This window comes from Musca autumnalis, unplaced genomic scaffold (genome assembly GCF_047663935.1).
Source record: "Musca autumnalis isolate F117 unplaced genomic scaffold, ASM4766393v1 scaffold_5, whole genome shotgun sequence".
NCBI lineage: Eukaryota > Metazoa > Arthropoda > Insecta > Diptera > Muscidae > Musca > Musca autumnalis.
The window spans coordinates 3868173-3890489 of NW_027412088.1; the positions used below are offsets into that span (position 1 = coordinate 3868173).

General features: G+C 34.3%; 1 protein-coding gene across 5 annotated transcripts in view; it reads right to left on the reverse strand.

Moving 5' to 3' along the window:
- luna overlaps positions 1 to 22317 on the reverse strand; it is a 275265-nt gene that overhangs the window by 242355 nt on the left and 10593 nt on the right. For all 5 annotated transcript variants that reach the window (XM_073957985.1, XM_073957988.1, XM_073957987.1 and 2 more), the window contains one exon: positions 12488 to 12820. In XM_073957985.1, the coding sequence (XP_073814086.1) occupies positions 12488 to 12601 (114 nt within the window). In that variant the 5' untranslated portion in view covers positions 12602 to 12820. The remainder of the gene's footprint in view (positions 1 to 12487; positions 12821 to 22317) is intronic.

The following is a 22317-nucleotide window of genomic DNA, read 5'->3' on the forward strand; positions in this document are numbered from 1 at the left end:
ATACCCTAGCAAAATTTGAAGAAAGGGGTTCCACGCGATGACGTGATTTCATGGCATCTTTTGCATTGGTTCAAACGAAGTCGTGAAAGATCCCATCTTTTCATTAGCATTTGAACCAATGTAAAGGAAGTCGTAAATGATCCGATCTTTTCATCAGCATTTGAACCATGCAAAGGAAGTCGTGAAAGACCCGATCAGCATTTGAACCCATTCCATAGATCCGACGGAGATGAATTTTGTGTTTTTATTTATACACATTTTTATACCCTACACCACCTTGTGGTAAGGGGTATTATGTCTTTGTGCATTAGTTTGTAACATGCAAAAGGAAACGAGATAGACCCATAGTTCCTTTTAGGGATACACATAGAATCACTTTCTGAGTCGATTTACGCATGTCCGTCCGTCTGACCGTCTGTCCATGTATTTTTGTAAACAAAGTACAGGTCGCATTTAATGTTCGATTCGCATGAAAATTGGGGAAGATAGTTTTTTTAGCCAAAGGACGAACGCTATTTATTTTGGTAAAAATCGGTTCAGATTTGGATATAGCCCCCATATATATCTTCGCCCGATTTAAGGCATTTGGTGCACGAAACAGGCTATATATGTCCGATTTCAAGAAATTTGGAATGTGCGACGGGATTTAGTCTAGAAATAAATGTGCCAAATTATATAGAAATCGGTTCAGATTTGGATATAGCCCCCATATATATTTTCGCCCGATTTAAGGCATTTGGTGCACGAAACACGCTATGTATGTCCGATTTCAATTAAATTTGGAATGTGCGACGGTATTTAGTCTAGAAATAAGTGTACCAAATTATATAGAAATCGGTTAAAATTTGGCTATAGCTCCTATATATATTCTCGGCCGATTTTAGGTATTTGATACACGAAACGCGTTATATAGGTCCGATTTCAATAAAATTTGGAATGTTTGCCGAGATTTGGGCTAGAAATAACTGCGCCATATCATATCGAAATCAGTTCAGATTTGGATATAGCCCCCATATATATTTTCGACCGATTTGAGGTATTTGATGCACGAAACACGCTATATGTGCCCAATTTTGATGAAATTTGGACTATGTGACGGAATTTGGTCTACAAATAAATGTGAAAAATTATATCAAAATCTGTTCCGATTTGGATTTAGCTCCCATATATATTTTACATATTCACAGTGGTGTAGGGTATTATATAGTCGGCCCCGCCCAACTTTGATTCTTTCCTTACTAGTTCTAAATATATAAGATTAATTATTTACAATAGGCTTGATGTTTTCGGAGACTCGAAATCACAACCAACGTTGTTAAAGCTCTCGTCGTAATGATAATGACATTGCAAAGGGTTGATGAAAATGACATGCCAAAGCATTGGTGAAAATTACATGTCAAAACATTGGTGTAAATGACATACTTTGTATCCAAAAATGAATAAAATCTTTTGGGGTTCACGCTCATATAAAATTCATCGATAAAGATGCTAAAAAGATGACATGCCAGATTACTTGCACCCATGATTGAATAGCATCATTGGCATCGAACATTTTGCTGGGTATATAGTCGATAATCTGATGGGTTATCATAGTTTGACATATGAAAGATCACCGTTAAATGCACAAATTGTCGATAAAATTATGTTTAAAAAGAAGTTATAGTCTTCAAGACAATCACTTGTTAGAGTGTGTACCCACCCAGTGGGAAAACTAACCCGTCTACCCTACTTCTTTTACCCAACTCTGTCAATGGAAAACAAATGCAAATAAAGTAAGTATGGCAATAACTGAATTTGACACTGCTTTCAAAAACCATTTGTGGCCAGTTGAAAAATAAACCCCATAATTTAATCTACATACGTGAATTTTCTATTTGCTTATCTTAACTAAATTTAGAGCTATGCAATTAGAAATTATTACGAAATTGCACCTTTCTCTAAAGCAAAAATCTTATCAACAAAATAAGACATCAAACAAAAGAAATGAAACAAAAAAGAATTCGCAATTTGACATTTAAAAGTTAAGCTCTCAAGACTTATGCATACTTTGCGGTTAACAACAACAATTTATGGATACTTTTAAGTTTTGTTGTCTTAACTGAAATTAGAATTTACGATCTACAATAAGATGAACACTAAGAGAGTTTTTCTACTTTTTGCTTGGCTTTTTGAGATGGCGGGCATGGAGGTGGTTCCTTGAGTGCGCCAACCGTCAACATAAACTAAGTAATAAAAATCATTTCCTTATTTGTTTGACCCGCATAGCTTTCTAACATTAATTGTAGTTTATGAGAGAGTAAGTACTTTTTGTGTTTGCCAATAACATTGTTGGTGTTGTTGTCATTAGTGATAACTACCTTAAGGTAAATACGCGTCTGTCTATAGAGTTGCGATCTCAATTCCCATTTGCCGACTATAGCAGAAGATGTTGTTTAAATATTTGCCAATATAATTTTGCCTTGGATTGCCAACTAAAATCAATAATAGTTAAGTTATCTATCTACCAGAGTGTTGGTTGTTTTGTCGTTTGCTGCAAATAAAATACGAATGAATGCACGAAGCTGGTGCTGATGACTGGCTGGCTTGCTTGCTTATCACCACAATTGTGGGCTATAATTAAATGCAAAACAAAATAAAAAGAAAGAAACAAAAACAAAAGATTCCATAAAAAAAAAAACTTCCAGAGAGATAACATTGAACCGAAACATAGACCAAGACCAAGAATCAGCCAGCATTGGCCTTATCGGACAACAATAAACGCATTTCAGTTTTCCAGTATTTTTTTCTGTTTTACGTAAAATTGTTCACTTTGTTACTGGCTGATACAAAAATATGAAACTCTCATCAGGGAGAGAGAAAAATAATACATAACATTGCTGTATAAGGGAATTCCACTAAATGATAAAAACAACAATCTTTAATAATTATTATTAAAAAAATATTTCGTTTTTTTTTCAAGAATTATTTATGGCCTCGAAGTATTTTTATAATACTTTTTTCTTGGTTTTATTAATATCGTTGTTATTTCAATTGGATTAATCATACTTTTGTTTTCAAACTCATAATCGCTTGATAAAAGAAAACAAAACCAGCTGAAAAAATAAAAATTAAATTCAACCGCAAAGGTAAATTGAAGCCAGCTCGGCATTATTTTTGCCTCAGAATTTTGTTAAGAATTTCTAAAATGTCTATGTTTCCTTCCACAAAATTAAACATATTTGTTTTTAGTACATACTTTAAAACTGTGCAAAGTTTATTTTTCAATTATGATCCGTATAGGAATATTTGCAAAGTTTCCTCCCTCTCTCACTCTGGTTTTAAAAGGCGCCCAGCAAAAAAAAAAAAAAAAATCGCTGATGATGATTTAATAGCCGAAAACGTTTGAAATTCAAGCAATGGCCTCTTTTGGAGAAGATGATCATATTAGCATTCCGCTGTGATTATGTTTTGTGTATGATGGTCTGTCCGACCGTCCATCTATCAATACCTCCCTTCTCATGATCCATTTGTATTTAGACATTTGAACGCAATACCCACCATTGTGAGTGCTTGTATTTAAATAAAACGAATGAAAAAAAAATTCTATTATTATTTATTAATATGGAGAATTTGTATGTTTTCTTCTTCGTCTTTTTGCCAATTTGTTTATTTATTTCCAATGTGATATAAAACCTTCGAATTGCCAGGCTCGTAATAGAGAAAAGTGTTTAGACAAACAAATCATACGATAATACACACACAAAAATATTCTGTTACTGCTAGCTGTGCGTTCACAGTGCTAGTGGGTGTTCAAATTATAGCTGGAATGATGATGATGATGATGTTGATCAGCAGTGAAGTACGTAGACAATGGCCGGCTGTTATGTTCGTTTTTCGAGGACGTAATGCCACACACAGACTAGTATAAATATTATAAAATATATGTCCTAATGCATCGGTTATTGCAAGTTATAAATTTGTTGTTAAGACCCTTCACACAGATTACATGTGATGGCCAATACGAACAAAAGAAATCCGTTGTGGAAAAAATAAGATATGCCCGTTTAAAGTTGAAAATATAAGAAACCCAGATTTTCATACTTTTACCGTTATAAAAAAAGGAAGTGACCCAAACGAACTAAAGGCATTTTCGTTCTCCATGGATCCCAGCATGATGGAATTTTGCATCAGAACGCTTGAATATTTTTCTGGTCAACTTTTGTAGCACAGTGCCATTTATCGACATTTTCCAAAAAGTTTGCACCTTCTCAAGACCAAAATTGCCTGAAAAAGCGTTCCAATGCTTTTGCGATGTATTAGAGGGTTCTTAATTACTGTCTTGGCTACAATTTTTGTCTTTGTGTTGGCTCGTAAATCTCAATGGTTTGGCTGTTATATGCCAAGATGTCAAAAAAACGTAGATAAAAACTTAAAGTCAAAATCGGGAGGCTCGATTTTCATCGTAGACATATGGTCCAGTAGACTTTTTTGCTCAGTTCAATCCCAGGAATCAAAAACGCGAAGGGTTCATTAAGGTTTTTTCCTTCCACACAAATCGCCCCGGCCTAATGTATATATTTTAAATCAAATGGAATGAAAAAAATTAACAAAGATTTATAGGAAAGACTGACTTATTTCCATAGTCCCCAGATTATTTAGCAATCTAAATCTAAATAAAACAGTAAAACCCCCATTAAAATATATTCATCACCAACAGCAATCCCCCATTTGGGTATTACAAAATTAATCATGGGCTATTCCTGGAAGGAAAAAATTAATGTAAGTGCGAGTTTCATTCGAAGCCACTCCATAGTCGATATGTCTGATAAGCTGCCTAAACCAACAGCGAAACCGGTCACATAATTTGGTGGTTGTGTGGGTTCAATTCTTCGTCTTTCCTTTTTCACTTGCAAAAATCTTCACATTTGCTAAAATACTGGATAATTCTCTTTTAGAAATAACCCTTTGTGGAACATTAGTGGGAAATAGTTATTCGTTTTGTTATTAAATTTCAGATATACCCCAGCACCAGTTTTAAATTCCATTGCCACTAAACGAATAAATTATACAAGCATTTTTAATATTATTTATAACTTAAATAAAACTGTTATTCTTATTCAGCACTATATACAAAATATCATCAACAACATTCATTTGTTATTCTATAACACGTTTTTTATTTAATGTTTTCATTTTATACAAATTTATTTTCCACAATTGTAAACAATAAAATGTATTTTATTACAATCAGTTGCACTTGTTTTTTTATTTATTTTGGTTAAACATTTTTTTTGTTGATGGCAAAATTCTTTTGCTTATCTATGCTGGCTGCTGATGTTATGGTCAGTCCTTCAGCTGATTTTTATAGGGCCCTTCAATTAATAGCAATTTTACAAAATATTTTTATTGAAATTTCAAAAATAATGCAAGCGAGAGGGATGGAGGAAAAAAAATGAAAATATTTACCACTTTACCACATAACAATGCCATAGAGGAGTCTATTATGAACTGTGTGTAATATTGACTTGAAAGTTGCAACATTTTTTTGCCATTCGTAAGCTTCTTCGTACAATGATACTGGCACGGCAAGGCAAGGCAAATAAACAGCAACAGCAAGCAAAACATTTACTATCAACTAGCAACAGTCAGAAGAGTCGGAGAGAAGCATCAACACACGAGTAGATAAACAATTAAAAAAAGTGTGTGTGTGTTTTTGTTTATATTTCAGAATAATAAAAACAGAAACTACAAACTGTATAATTTCTTGGCACTATGTACGCACATTGTAAAACAAATGTTTATTTGAAGATATTTTCCTCTGCAAATATATATTTTCATTTTCATGTTGTTGGCTGCCTGCTATCCGGGAGGGAGCACACAACAAACAAACATACAAATAGATGAGTAAGTGCTACTACATACTACCACTGATCCTCCTTCGTCATAGTTGGCATAGCTTCCACACAAAAAGAAAATATGTGTGAAAATATATAAATAGTAGTCAAATACAACAACAACAATGTATGCATGGATACTGGAGATAGTTTTATATGAAATGAATTCCAAGATACATACATATAATAACACATTTGTGGTAAAAAAATTTTAAATTGTTCTTAAGATTTGTGTGGAGGAGCATCCTTTTGTGTAACAAGAAAAAGATAAAGGAAACAAACACACACACAAATGTATGCATGAACTAGCATACGGTATATACTGAAGATATTGCAGTTTTATCGCATGGTTACTGGGTATTTGCATTTAAACGAGTGCACTCCACTTGTAGCAAAGCTATGCTTTAGAATTATTAACATACAAAGGCAATTACAATTTGCAACAAAGTAATATTTGTGTGTGTGTGCATATGTTTTAAGAACACTATTATTATTATTGTACAATTGTTGTATGTCCCTTAGACCGACCAGACCTTATCGTCAAATCTATAAATCAAAAACTAGAACATACAAGTAAATTATCAACTGAGTGTTTTGAAAAAAAAAAGTTAGCATAAGAAATATAATGCAAACATGCTTTGGCATAGACTGTCAAGGAATGAAGTTGTGAACAAACTGCCCTAAGGATAATTGTCATCCAATTAGACAAGAAATTTATTTAGGTGAATTTTTGATTGTACAGTAGAATCGCTATAATTCGTACCTCGATAATTCGTGTAAGTTGTCGGTCCCTTGAATCCATTTCCTTCGCATTTTAACCTCGTTAATTCGAAATCCTCGATAATTCTTATAAAATTGCCGGTCCCTTGGATTACGAATTATCGAGGTACTACTGTATTTTATAAAATAATTTGTTTTGGAGAAATTGTAAATCACGATAAAATGCCAGTTCTCTAGGATTTTCTTTCTCTATTGCTGCTACACATCGGATAAAACTAGGGTCCTTTTGAAAGCTTAAATAACATCGACAAGATTCGAAAGATGCACTATATTGCCCGTCTGCTAAGGTAAGTGGAGGACATCTGAACGGCTGACTTTTATGGTGACATTACTTTTGTATGAACAAAGGCATCTACTACACAGAGGGAAAAAAGTCGATTCAAAATCAACACCGTATTGTGTCAACATAAGTACAGGCGTGTTCAATCTGACCACTAGTGGTGTCAATATGAACACATGCATTCTCAATTTTTAATATTTTGACCACAAACGTGCTCACCTTGACCACGGTCCACACACCAAATTGACAACGGTGAGCTCATTTCGACCACAAGCGGTGTTGATACACTATCGACAACGGATGTGGTCAGTTTGACCACATATGGTGTCATTTTTTCTCCTTGTTTAGCAGATTCTCTTCCAGTTCTGTCGACGTAAAGATATCATCTGTTCTATCAAAGTAAAGGGACTTTTAGAATGGCGAATTCGTGGGTTATGTTTGGGCCAACGTCGAGTATGATATATGACGTCTATCAGCTAGCGACCTTAGAAGGCAATTCCAATAGGTTTCTAATGAGGAACTATCTTGGGTTCCGAAACCATGATGTAACTTTAGACAATAGTTTAGTTAAAGAAAATCAAAGACAATGTAGATTTGTAAATGCTAATCCAGGCTCAGCAAATATCATATGTACATTAGGGCGACCGAAATTTTTGTAGGATTAGTTTTTTAGCCACAACAATGAACTGAAGTTTTTTTCATCGATTGGACCATAATTGCGGTCTTTTAGAGAATATTCGTTAAAATTTGCCTTTGGTCCCATACAAAATACTACGGAAACAAAGATCGCTCGAGTGGCACGGGTTAGCGTTAACCGATCGCCATAAAATGTCATATATAAGGTTTTTGGATCAAATCAGGATAGGAGTTCCAAACAAAAGAAATTGTCGTCCTAATGTACATATTTATGTAAAGCCAATACTTTCCAATATGATGACTACGAATGATTAAGAATTCCCTACAGTCACTAGAGAAAACCTGTGTTTTGCAATTTTTAAATTCACTTCCTTTGGTACCTGCCCTAACAAATTTCAAAATTTTGTGCTAAGATTTAGTTTGGTAGGTGTAAAATTGTTTGCAAATGTAGTTCCATATGGTCTTCGTCGGCTTAGCCGACAAAGATATACCCTCAGCCAGTTTAATTTGGAACACTTTATTCCAAAAAATACTCCATACGCACAAAAATGTGGAAAGGATTGCGGACGAGGTACCTAAAGGAATGGACCGACATAGTCCGTTATGGAAGTGGATCTTCTTTTGGAAGTCATATATTTTCGATAGATATCGCGCCCACTAGTCATTTCAGTTCGTCATCGTATAACTTTTGCACCAGTATTCCAGGAAGCATAGACTTGTCCACGGAAAACATAATATCCCTATAAAAAAAATTTAGACAAAATATTGGCATATCCAAATTGGTTGCCCCGTTCAAGAGATATCGTGCAGTACCGGGAAGTACCGGAAGATTTGGGCCGGTATTACCCATCTTCAAACTGAAACTAAGTTTGTACAAAATATGACGAAGACCAAATTTTGGACCAAATCGGTTTATCAGTTCGAGAGCTCTCCAGCCACTAATATGGTTTTTACACCTTTCGGGCTGTTTTCTCTATAACTTTTACCATCGTAATTGAGGCAGCGAATGCAAGTTGCTTCAACAAAAATCAATGTGATTCGAGCGGAGGTGTTAAAGTAAACTTATCCGAAATATTGTGTGGGAGGTACCCGAAGGAGTGGACAAATATAGTCCATATTCGAACCTGATCTATATCTGGTAGATATATTAGGTTGTGTAAAGTATGGACCAAATCGGTCACTCCCATCGAGAGTTATCGTGCTCACAATTTTCCAAACATTTTTGAACTTTTGTGGGGGAGGTACCTCAAGGAGTGGACCGATATGGCTTATCTACGAACTTAAACTTTTTTGGACAATATATTACGGAGGCCAAAGTTTAGACCAAATCGGCAGATCCGTTCGATGGTTATCGTGCGCTCCAACCACTACACACGGTATCATAAGGGTTTTTGCAACTTTCAGGCTATTTTCTCAGGAAGTGTGGACTTGCCCTTGATGAAACTTGTACCGTCGTATGGGGGGCAGCGAATACAAGTTGCTGAAACAAAAATCAAAGCGATTCGAGAGCAGGTCCTAAACTGAATTTATCCCAAATTTTGTGTGGGAGGTACCCGAAGGAGTGGACCGATTGAGTCCATATTGGAACCTCATCTAAGTCTGGTAGACGTTTCACGATTTGCAAGGTATGGACCAAATCGGTTACTCCCTTCAAGACCTATCGTGCGTACAAAATTTCCGAACATTTTCGATCTTTTGTGGGGGAGGTACCGGAAGGAGTGGACCGATATAACCCATCTTCGAACTTAAACTATGTTTAGACAAAATATTACGAAAGCCAAATTTTGGATCGAATCTGTTGATCCGTTTGAGAGTTATCGTGCGCTCCAGCCAGCCAGATAGACAGACAGATGGACGGACATTGCTCAATCGACTCCAAATTGTTTGAAACACATTTCGTCCAAACATACTTGGGGTCTAAAACCATTATTTCGATAAGGCACATTTTGCCCGTATGAACGTGTATATACCCTCGTTAGCATAAATGCTGAGGGTATAAAAAAGTAGTTTTTGTGTAAAATTTAGTAAAATTTTAAAACTGATATCAGCTCTACGAACTTCATAGACGGATTCACAGGCCGAGCGGGAAGCACTGATCACAGAATCAGAAATATTGGAAATTTGTTGGCATTTAAATGTTCAATTTAATACAATTCAGAGGAGACCCATTGCAATTTTAAAGTCTCGGTAATTTCCGAAAAAAAAAATTACAAGCGGTTCCCAAAGGAAAATGTGTCCAATAAATTAGTCTTCGTTAGAAAAAATGTGTAACAAATGTGTTTATAATTAAATTAGATGATAAAGACCTTGTTTTTATTGTTATTCGAAAACAAGAATGCAATCAAAGATTCACTCAAAAGATAGCCAGGAGGAAGTTTCAAAAAAGTCCACTTAGCGGCGAGACTTTTTTGCGAGAAAACTTTAAATTGTATATGAGAATAACATGTTTGAGACTTTTTAAGTATTTTTAATAAATAACTTTTTTCTCTAAAACGTATAGTTTTTCTGCAATCGGGCCTTCTTTTAAAAGTGCCAAAAATGTTGAAGGGTAATATAAGTATATTCGTACATGCCAATCCCTTGGTTGTTGATTGAGTAAATACTCTTACTACAGTCATAACAAACACTTCCCTGACTTTATATGAATGTAACATTTATGATAAAATTTATATCGCATATTTAAATTTTTCATCAAAAGTCGAAAATTACAAAAAAGTCAATTTTTGAATTGTTTGCGTTTTAGGCCATATGCGTGCAACTGCTGAAGCTTAATAAGCATGGAATGACAGACAACAGAAAATACTATAAGAAAATGCAAAAAAAACCCAAACATTTCCCAAAATGTCCGAGTTTTACGTAAATTTTTGCAACCATTTTTTGTGGCGTTTAAACGAGCAGTGGCTTTATGTAACTACAGTCAAACTTCTCTATATGGAAAATAACTATAACGAATAATTATTTTCTTCTTAACGAAATGTTATGACTACTCTTGAATCTATCATCAAAAAACAACAACCACTTCTATAACTATCCAGATCCTATGTCTACCCTGGCAAAAGGGTAGACATGAACTGAAACAATTTTCTTCTTTAACACACCATTCAATATTTTATTTTTATACTTTTAGAAAATGTTTCAATTATGCATAATAGAAATGTAAACAGACAAAGAGCGAGAGAAAAAAAATGAGAAAAACTTTTCCTGAATACAACAGCAACAACAACAATTGCTGTGAGTTTTGATGTTATTGTTATTATTTTAACAATAACAAGAAAAATGAAGCAACATAATTAATGAGCGTAAAATAACGGATGTTTTTCTTGTTTCCGTTGACTTCCGTTCTGGTGTTTGTTTGTTTACTTATTTGTCGTTTGTTTTATTTGTAGAATACACATACATTTTCCAATTTTGCTCATCCTCTCTAAATAAACAAATTCACGCACATTTTGCCTCTTGGCCAGTCAAAACAGTAGCAAATTATAATTACATTCGAAATTGTTACATTGTGCATTGGGAGAAAGGTTCCTCGCTCCATTGTCCATCGAAGGCACAAACTATATCACATTTCCAATTTGAATGTTTGGCCCATTTCCAAGCTCCCTACTTTCTTCGTTTTTGTGCATTTCAAAAAAGGGTGAAGAGAGGGCGTGATAGGGTAACAATAACAAAGTTTTGTTTTTAAACAAACAAACCAAAATGCATTGAATTTCTCCAAAAAAAATTAAGAAGAAAAAACCAATTCTCATCCATTGGATACATGCACGATTCGCCAGTCGGTTCGCCCGCCTCCCCTTTCAGCAGCGTCTATGGCAACAAAGTGTTAATTTCAAGTGTTAACATTTCAAAAATGAATAATGTATACAAAAATATGGAGTTTACTTAAGCTGGCAACAAGCATGGCAAATGTGCCCAATAATGCACTGAAAATGTTGTGCCTTTGGTGAAATAAGGCAGAGATGGCCTGCAGAAGTCATTTAAGCAGTCTTGTTTTATGTAATTGGTCTTTGAACTGCAGAAACAAGTAATGTTTGGTTAACCCATTTTCATGTAGATTTGAAAAACACAACAAATACATTTGTTGAGGGATATTGTCAAACAATTCACATACAGTATTTGTTCTTTGATTAATTAGAAATAATTTATTACAATTTCCATAATGAGTAAAAGTCAGAGTATACATATTAACATACAACCAATTTTAAACTGGTAAATTTAGTACCGCGGAGCGAGGCTGTGATTCATTTAAATGTGGGGCTTGCTTACATATCTCTTTGATTAACCATTTGTTGAGGGTCTGAGATTTTTGTAGAATAACTTCTTCTGTACTATCGAAGAGCCAGTGTGATTTTTCAGCGATGGACAATCACCTCAGCAAAATGTTAACACATTTTCTGAGAATTTTTGGCTATGAAAAACCTTCATATAGTCGTGTCTTAATATGTTCAACAAATTTTTGAATTCACCGACTAAAGATGGGTGTTAATAAACAAAAAATAGTTTTGAGAGAAGTTTCCCGTTGTCTCCCTGGGGTTTTCTAGAGAATTGGGTTAATTTTCTGATTGGCTTCCTCTTGGACATATTTGATAGCTTATCAGGACATAAAAAAACCTATTAATTTTTTCCTGCAAATAATATTAAGTTTATATTACTGAAATATAGTTTATTGGCCAATTGGGATATTTTTTAGTAAAAAGTATTTTGATCAAAATTTCCAGAAGGGACCTGGGGACCATCAGTTTATGTCATTATATTCTCTTCATTCTATTCCAGCTATAGGAAACTTATTACTATCGCTGAGCACGACACCCACAAAAAATATATTTGTATCTGTCCCAACCCCAAATAACAAGCTTCTGCCCGCAAGGCTGAACATGTTAACGGTTCTTATCCTAAACTTCAAAATACAATCTCCACTTACCTGTTGCCATTGATCCTCAATAGATGGTTGTGATGAAAAATAGCCGGTTGTGCAGATGCGTTCCAATTCGCTGAAAATATTCCCGCTCGGTAATATATCCATATTGAGGTCCATACTATGTAAATCCCAGGACTCCGTGGTGGCGAATTTTTTTAATGGAAAACACTTGACAAATTAAATTACGTACATAAATTCTACAATTTTTTTCTTGATTTCTTTTTTGCTTCTTTGTTTAGCAAAGACTACTTTTTTAACTTTTAGATTTTTTTTTTCACTTTTTGCTATTTAATTTTTTTTTTTATAATTTTATTACACCGTTTGCCGTAGTGGAATCTGCAATGAAAAGAAGAAGAAGAAAAAATAGCCATTAGATAAACATCATTTTAATGGAAAAACGATAATTTTTGGTTGTAATTTCCCTTTTCCGATTGCCAAGATCGAAAGCCAAAACAAAAAAGGAGCCAAAAGTTTTTCGAAAGTACACACATAGATACAATAAAACCCAATTTTGGGAGAGAGAAATAAAGGACCACGACCGGACCCATCACCATTCGCCATTCATTACGTATGCCAGGCCATGCCGTGAACAAACAGTTCTGCTCGTTTCCTCTTTTCTTCATCATCGTCCATTATTAATAACACTTTTTGGCCGTGGTCAGATTCGTATTTCCCTTTGGTAGTTGGCCGGTTGGCGGTAGTGGTGGCGGCGACTGCCAGAAGCGGCAGCGTCAGAAATAAAAACAAACGGGAAGAATGGGAAAAACGTTAAAACAAAATATTACCCACCAACCATTTCGGTTCAGTGACCTAAACATTGGTAAAATGGTTTGTTTCGGTTTGGTTTGGTTCTGTGTTCGGTTCTGAGTGTTTGATTGGTTGCTTGGTCGGTTGGTTCTGCACTTTTCAGTCTGTTTCTGCTTTGTATTCTATGGTTGTTGCTGTTTGCTGTTTCTTGTCAGTTTTCTACTGAAACACAGTTTTCCCTTTCTCTTTTCTTGTTGGCTTCGTTGTTGTTGTGAGCGCACCAGCAGAGTGGGGTTATCACATTGAAAAATGGCCGGTTGTAAAAGTCACATTCATGTATTACTCCTAACATGGCCTGAATAGAACGAACGCAAGCAAACATGTATGTTTCAGCTGTTTTTTTGGCCGAAAAAAGAACTGTTACCAATAAAAGTGGTGTTTTTAGCTGGAAACAATGAATTTTTCTACAACTCCCCTTAAATGATTGCACTAAGGCCAAACATACAACCAGCTAGCCAACAAACTGGCCATATAGACAAAACACCCGACGCTAAGTTGGTGCTGGCTGGCAACATGCATTTTACTCATTCATTCTTTTCCCTATTTTTACTTTTCCTTGCTTAGTGAGGCGGCCAAGAGAGGGCGCGAGAGAGCAATGGAAAAAAAGAAAACTCCAAGTACAGTTTATTGGTGGATTGAAGCACTATTAGAATGTAGTTATTCTTTTATTTTCCCCCCATTTCTTACTTGTTTTCTGTTATTTCCAAAGAAATGAACACCACAGCAAACTGTTTTTGAAAGTTGCAGCACCAACCAAGAAACACAAAATAGACAAACAACAAAAAGACTGAAAGTTGTAATGGCTAAAAATTAAATACATACAACCATATATAAAAATATGAATAGATGTCTATGTTAAATTTCGGCACAGCCAGATTTGAGTTCTGTATGCCGGTCACGTTTTGTGTTTTTGTTTTTTTTTTCTTTGGTTAAATGTAGAATTTCCTACTTCAGATTGTCGATATGAATAAAAGAGCAACTGAACTATTCACTTGCAGTATCCAAAGAAAAAGGAAATCTGAGTTTTCGACAACAGTTTGAACAGCCTTCTGACTATTTTAGGGTCGATCGGTCGTTTCAATAGAAGAATATCATTGATAGTTATTGACACATATACAAACATAGTACGTGAATATTGGTTATGTGTGATATGCTTGTAATTAGAAACTGTTTGTTAAATACTTTTTATAGAGGACCGGAGAGAGAGATGGGTGGTTGCACTGGACTGTAACGTTTTCTGTCGAAGGGGAAGTTGGAAATAATATTTCATAAAAAAACACAACAACATTTATAATTACTTTTTGGAATTTGGTTAAAATGTTCTTTACTATGCAGTTGCTTAGGAAAGAAACGAAACAAGTGTTCAATCGAAAATTGTGTATCAAATGCAACTCTTTTCAATAACACTGTGCAACATTTTTAAGGTGATCTTGTGCAAACAATTCGAACTGAGGATTTTTTGAAAGTATAGACCCAAACGACAAGAAACCCTAGTTGGGTTTTGTTGTGTCAGATCCAGCTCGGATTTTATGGCTCCATCTAAACATGGTTAAATATTGAGTTTTGAAAGAAATTCAGGGCTATATCGCTGAAACCAATGCGAATCTTCTTCTGACGTCTGAAGCAAATTTGTAGATAAGAACAAGAATAAAATATTTGGAGAAATAATGAACTCGAAAAACTACATTTATTGCCTCAAATTTTAAAATATATGTAAAAATTCCACAATTTTTATACATTTCACACCGTATCTCCAAAACCGTTAATTTTTTCTGAATATTTTCTTTTGCAAAAATATTCCCTGGAATCTAATACACAACTCTTCAGAACATGTCATTGTTGTAAAATGCCTCTATGCCTCTATTTTCAGTACATTTTTCAACGACCATTTAATAAAAATGTCAATAATGTAGGGAAATCCGAAATGCGAGAATAAACTGTTGGTGTGAACTGTGTTTGAAATACGTGTTGTAAAAGATATGATACAAAATACCGCTGAAACAACATGAAGTAAGCATTTTAGAGTTTTAGAATGTTCTAAAGAATTGTTGAGAATATTATTTGGAAGATTTTTGCAAAAGGTTACTTGGTTCAACTCCCAATAGTTTAGCCGATACTGACCAGAATATTAGCAATTATGTAAAATTTTCTATATTTTATAGATTTTGATGCCCTAGATGGAGTTTTTCCTATATGGTCTGTTCAAAGGATAAGTTCTACTAGTTCATGGCTACAATATTGCAAACGACAGCAAGGCCAAATTCCTAATCGTTTCTGAGATAAAGGCCTGATAAATGCAAAAAAGTGTAGATTTAGCCCGGTTTAGATGCGGCCATAAAATTCGAACTGGATCTGACAGGACAAAACCCTACTAGGGTTTTTGTAGTCTAAATATGTACTATCAAAAAATGCACACTAGAAGTTGTTTGCATTATCAGTGTTGCATTGTGTAAATGTTCAAAGTTTATTTAAAAACAGTGTACAAAAAAAAACAAAAGGAAACTTTTGGAATTATTCGTTTTACACTTCCAGAAATACAAAACAAAGTCCAATATAGCGGAACATTGTTCATAGTTTCGTACATGAGAGTAAACAAAGCCAAAACCGAAAATTAGTGCTACTAAATGTGAAGACAAATCAAGACGATACAGAATACAAAAGGTTTCTTATTGTAAATAATGAAAAATCAAATGGATAATTTGTTTACTTATGTTCTAATAGTTATAAAGAGATCCTTCAGAAAAAAATAAAAGGTTTGCGAAGCATAGGAGAACTATTTCGATAAAATATAGACAATTTTACATAATTTCTGAAATTCTGGTCAGTATCAGCTAAGCTATTGGGAATTGAACCAAGTAACCCGTCGCAAAAATCTTCCAAATAAAGTTCTGAGCAATTCTTCAGAACATTCTGAAACTCTAAAATGCTTACTTCATGTTGTTTCAGCGGTATTTTGCATCATATCTTTTACAACACGTATTTCAAACACAGTTCACATCAACATTATTGACATTTTTATTAAATCGTCGTTGAAAAATGTACTGAAAACAACGGCATAGAGGCATTTTCCAACAACGACATGTTCTGAAGAGTTGTGTATTACATTCCAGGGAATATTTATCCAAAAGAAAATATTCAGAAAAAATTAACGGTTTTGGAGATATGGTGCGAAATGTATAAAAATTGTGGAATTTTTGCATATATTTTGAAATTTGAGGCAATAAATGTAGTTTTTCGAGTTCATTGTTTCTTCTAATATTTTATTCTTGTCCTTATCTACAAATTTGCTTCAGAGGTCAGAATAAGATTCGCATTGGTTTCAGAGATATAGCCCCGAATTTCTTAATAAACTCAATATTTAACCATGTTTAGATGGGGCCATAAGATCCGAGCTGGATCTGACACAACAAACTCCAACTAGGGTTTCTTGTCGTTTGGGTCTGTACTTTCAAAAAATCCTCAGTTCGAATTGTTTGCACAAGATGACCTTAAAAATGTTGCACAATGTATTACTGAAGACTGAAGTACAATTTTTATTAAAAAAAGGCTCGTTTTATCCCGGTTTATATGAGGCCGTAAAATCCAAACCCGATCTAACAACACAAAGCCCAACTAATGCCCACTAGAAGTTGTTTGCATTTCCTCTGTTGCACAGTCTTATAGAAATGTATGTATAATATAGAAATAGCTCTTCTATTGGTGGAAACATTTTCTATGAGTAAAATATATTCTAAAATTTCTTCCATCTGTTCCATCACCGTCTGTACTTAACAAAGTTGTAGAACTATAAGGGCCAATGGCGCGGAATATCCTGCGACACATCCTCTAATAAGTTAAGGATATCAAAAGAAGAGAGTAGAATCCAATACAAACATATAATCACATCACTGCGATCATTCGTCAATTTCAAAGCGCTATAAGTTGAAAGTCTAATTACGCCTCGATTGACGCAATCGATTTTATCTTTGACAGGAAAGGCGTCAAGTCTATCACTCGACCCGTATTTCCCCACTTCCAAAAAAATCGTCTTTCATTCTTAAGCCACACAATAATTAATCTCGACATTCAACTAAATAATTGCCTAAAACAACAACAATGCTTTCAATTGTTGGTTTTACAACAAAAAAGCGAATCTAAGAGAAAAAAGAAAACAATTCAAAGGAACATCATAATGCCGGTACATTGTGCCATTGAAAAACCGTTCAATGAGTGTTACAAATTTGGGATTTGTTAGATTAAAATGTGCGATAAACATGCTGAGGATTAAAATTCTTCCATCAACTACTTTGGAGCAGATGGCAAATGACAATGGTGATTTTGTTGCTGTGCAAAGGAAAGAGGATGTCGGTAACGTCGACGACGACGAATGACATCCCCCCAAAAATCCTGATGGAATGATTTTTTTTTTCAACCGAACAAGTGAAGAACATTGATTGGTTTCATTAGGATGGCAATGAGAAGGCAATCTCCTTTTTTGGATATCGATTCAATGGTGGTAATGACGATGACAAAGGTAAGTGCTGGCTGTTGATGATTCGTTGTTACGATAAACGAAACCTGACTCCAAAAATTACTTTATTTACCTTTTTTTGAGAAAAAAGTAAACAAAAAACACGATTATGCCTAAGGCAACACAACACTTTTTCTTAATGGATATATGGGGTAAGGGCAAATCCAAAGAATGCACAAGATGTGATGGAGGCCAAGACGTCGAGGGAAGTCGAGCAGCAGAGAAGTAAACAAACAAAACCATATTCGTAAACAATCAACTGACGTTTGAAAAGTTGTTGACATTTTGCCATAAACATACAAACTGTACCGTAACGCTGAATAAAAATCGTTGCTCATTTACCTCTCGCTCTGACATGAACTCCTGCTGCTGCCGCTGCCACTTACTTACATACACATTTCCATTCAACACATTTACGCACCTTTTGGACGCAAGAAACGAACGGTTTGTTGGTAAGGTGCACAACACACGGTATGCTCGATACGTGGTTGGACTGGACGTTGGTTGCCTACGTAAAAATTGTGCCTGTCTGCTTGCTTTTAAAAATTTTGGTTTCAGTTTTCTTTTCGGTTATTGCTGTTGGGAACGCTTACTTTCTTTCCCAAACGTCATCATCCTCCACACCATCAGCACTAATGTATTCTGTAATACCCACTGTGTTTCTGTTGTGGCTTGACCGGTTGAAATGCTTTGTTTAGTTGCCTTCTCCTTCGATGCATGGTTAAGGTTCGAGGGCATATTTTTGATATGTTTTGTTTTGATAATCAGTTTCAGTTTTGTTTTGATACTGAAATTCGTTTTTGTAAAGTTGAAAATTTGGAGCGAAGAATTTCTTGTTGTTTTTGTGTTCTTGTTTATTTTGTATGTCATCAAAAGCGAGGGAAGGTCTAAATACGAATACGAATTTCAGAGCTATGTCATAGCCGACCAAGAAGAGCGAGCGCTTAAATTGTTTATGTGTGGGTAAAATTACACTGACAGAACAGGGTGATGATTTTCATATTGAGTATGAAATGAAAAACAAAAATTAAAAATAATATACAGTGAATCACAGTCAAAAGTATCCACTTCAGTTTCTGTTATTAAAACTGCGTTTGCTAAGAGTTAATTAATTATATCGAATTCGTTCTTTTTTATATTATTTTTATTTGTTAAATTATCTTTAAGCTGGCATATTATTTTTTTTCGCACATTTCCCGTCATTAAATGATATTTTGTATGCGTATTATAATGACGCCTAAGGTAAGATGGATATACATTTTTTATTGTTGCATTGCAGACGAGGCATTCTGCGTCATTAAAAATATTAATACAAAACAAAAAATCATTTTCAAATTCTTCCCTCCACATATTTGCTGTACAACTGCAAAATCTTTTCAGTGTACCCAAAAAAAAAAAAAAATAAAGCGGCATCAACCTGCTTGCATGAAATTCAGTACAAGACTGAAGTAAACAAATCAAAACATTTGCTCTCTTACTTTGCGTTCGGGTCGCGTGTGTGTGATTTGCCGAAAAACTTCGTAACCAAATCAATACCCACGAACGGGTTTGAGCTATGTTTGCATAAAAATTAACTTCAAATACCTATGTATATATTGTTATTGTTATACCAAACAATGGTACTTATGGAAAACTTGAAGATTCTTTCAGGTTCTAAACATAACTAGTATTTCGAACAGGAAGCACCAAATATCGAACAATTGGCTGATTTCCTGCTTCTTAGCAACAACCAATACATAAAAAAATGACTTCAATATCAACAAAAGCTGACTATTGCGAAATTGATGAATTTATTCATGGTTGAAATGCATGTAAGAGCAAACTAAGATTTTATAATACCTTCTGTATATCGAGATTGTGATAGGATCCCACGTTCGAAGGACCAAACTTATAATATTTAGTGACGAAAACAATTGTTAAATAATTCAATTTGAAAAGCTTATACGACTCTGGGGTCGAAGGACCAAACATTTTAAGATGAGAATCCATTTATTCCTTAAACATATTTTACAAACATTAATAATAACTCTGTGAGAGGTAAAATTGGCAACCACATGGCTAATTCAGGGACGTACACAGGGGGGGGGGGGCACGGGGGGCCCGGGCCCCCCCCCCGAAATGTTTTGGTCGAACAAAATTTTTTTAAGCTACTGTAACTAGTTATTATATTTTTTTTTTCTCATAAAAATGTTTGTATATTTGATGATTTCAAATTAAAACTTATATTTTCTTATGTTTCTGAACAGAAAATGTACATCATTAACAAATTTTGTAAGAAAATATTTTAAAAATTTTTGTTTGTAAGCTGTTTTTGAGAGAAACTTCCAATGAAATCTGAAATACTTCTTCATGTCATATCATACCACTATCAAATGCTAATTCCTTAATGAATATACTACATGTCTATTATTTATTCGATCTGTATAGAGCTCTCGAGGCTTAAAACTCATCCGGTTATAACAAAAATAACGAGTTCAGTATTGTGGGAATGGAAATATATAAAAAAATCTATTGAATAAAATGTATAAAGGGTCGGTCCTTCGTGGACTACATATTGAAAGCCAATTAGAAATTTGTTTTACTGCATCGCTAAAATTTTGTTATTCTGTTTTAAACAAATTTGCTGCTAAACAGTATGAGAAAATAATGAAGACAAATGAATTTTTGTGCGTCACTTGATTTTTTTCCTTATCATCACCGAAGTATAATTGTAGCCTCCGACTTTAAGGTTACGAGATTATATACACTAGGATACGATAAAAATATGTAAGTCTCATCAAAATAATAATTTTAGACTCCACATAAATATGTTTGGACAAAATTAGTTTCAGACATGATGAAAGTACTTACCACCGTCCATCCGTCTGTATATCTGTTATGGATCTAGTAATGTTTTGTCCAAATTAAATTTAAGTCGTATCGGTACCTCCACCGTAAAAGTTCACAATTTGCACTAAAATGGTCGAAGGGACTAACCGATTCGGTCAAAAATCGAACCTAATATGGACTATCTTGGTCCGCTCGGAAAATTATTTCCAAAAGTACATCAAGTTTGGACATTTTGTAGTCTTGTTTACAGCGATATCCTATTTTTGTGGACAAGTTCATGCTTCCTGACAAAGCTCTAAATGCTACGGTAACCAACTAAAATAGCTTATGGGCGCGGTAACTATCGAGAGGAGCGTCTTTCAAAATAAGATCCATTTCTAAAATTATTTAGCTTATTATAACCGAATAATTAAGTGGGGTTCAATAAGGATCGATTGTTATTTGTCAAAACTATATAGAACTAAGTCCATCAAAGTCTTTGTCCAAAGTCCATCAAAGTGTTTGTCAAAGTGTCGAGTCCAATTAAAAAAAAATTATAATGCTTATTCTTTAACATTATAATAAAAGTAAAAAATAATCCTGAATCAGACTCTATCTCTTCCGGTAAATAACACAGTGCAGCATTTTTAAGGTATTCATGTGCAAAAAATTTGAAGTGAGGATTTTTGAAAGTACAGACCCAAAGTACAAAAGCCATAGTTGCGTTTTGTTGAGTCAGATCCAGTTTGGATGTTATGGCCCCCTCTAAACATTACTAATTATCGACTTTTTAAAGCAACTCGGGGCTATATCTCTGAAACCAATGCAAATCTTCTTCTGACCTCTGAAGCAAATAGATAAGGGTCAGAATAAAATATTTGGACAAATATTGAACTGGAAAAACTACATTTATTACCTCAAATTTTATAATATATCTAAAAATTCCATAATTTGTATAGATTTCGCACCATATCTCCAAAACTGTTAAATTTTTCTTACTGTTTTTATTTGGAAACATATCAACGACAACGGCAGCCGATATTCTTAAAAATTAGGCTAAGATCATCGAAATAGTAAAAATCTTGCAATAGCAAAGACAACGGCAATTCTTTGTGGTTGTAAAAGTCTGCTATAAACTATAACGTGAGCCCGTATGAATTAAAACTTCAATATACTGAAAGGGGGGCTTAAATTTTACATGGCGACTTTACCGAACCGGGCCACGTTCGTCTATTTTAAATTCTAAATATCCTACTCTGTAAATTTTAAAATTGTATCCTAAATATTATGAATTCTTTCTATTGATTATTTCATATAAAATTCGAAAAATCGAACTTTTTTTGGCTCATTTTAAAGGACATGTAGAATAGAATATGTGCCAAAATGTTCAGTCCATCAGACAAAAATTTACCGAGATATTAGCTATCGAAGGGAAACATTTATTGTGTTCTGTATGTAGCATAGAATCTAAAAACGTCTTTTCCTCGAAATGGCAGTTTTGAAAGCGGTGCCAACTGTAGCTCGAAAACGGACGCTCTGGTCTTTATATGTTTTTGTGGGACTATTATACACATAAATCATGTGCTTACCGAGAGAGTCTTTAAAAAACTGCTGACGGAGTCCGAAAAATATCAATTTTTTACAGTGTGTTTTTTTTTAAATCGAAATTTTGATTTTAACTGTTCAAAATTTTTAAAATTCGATTTTT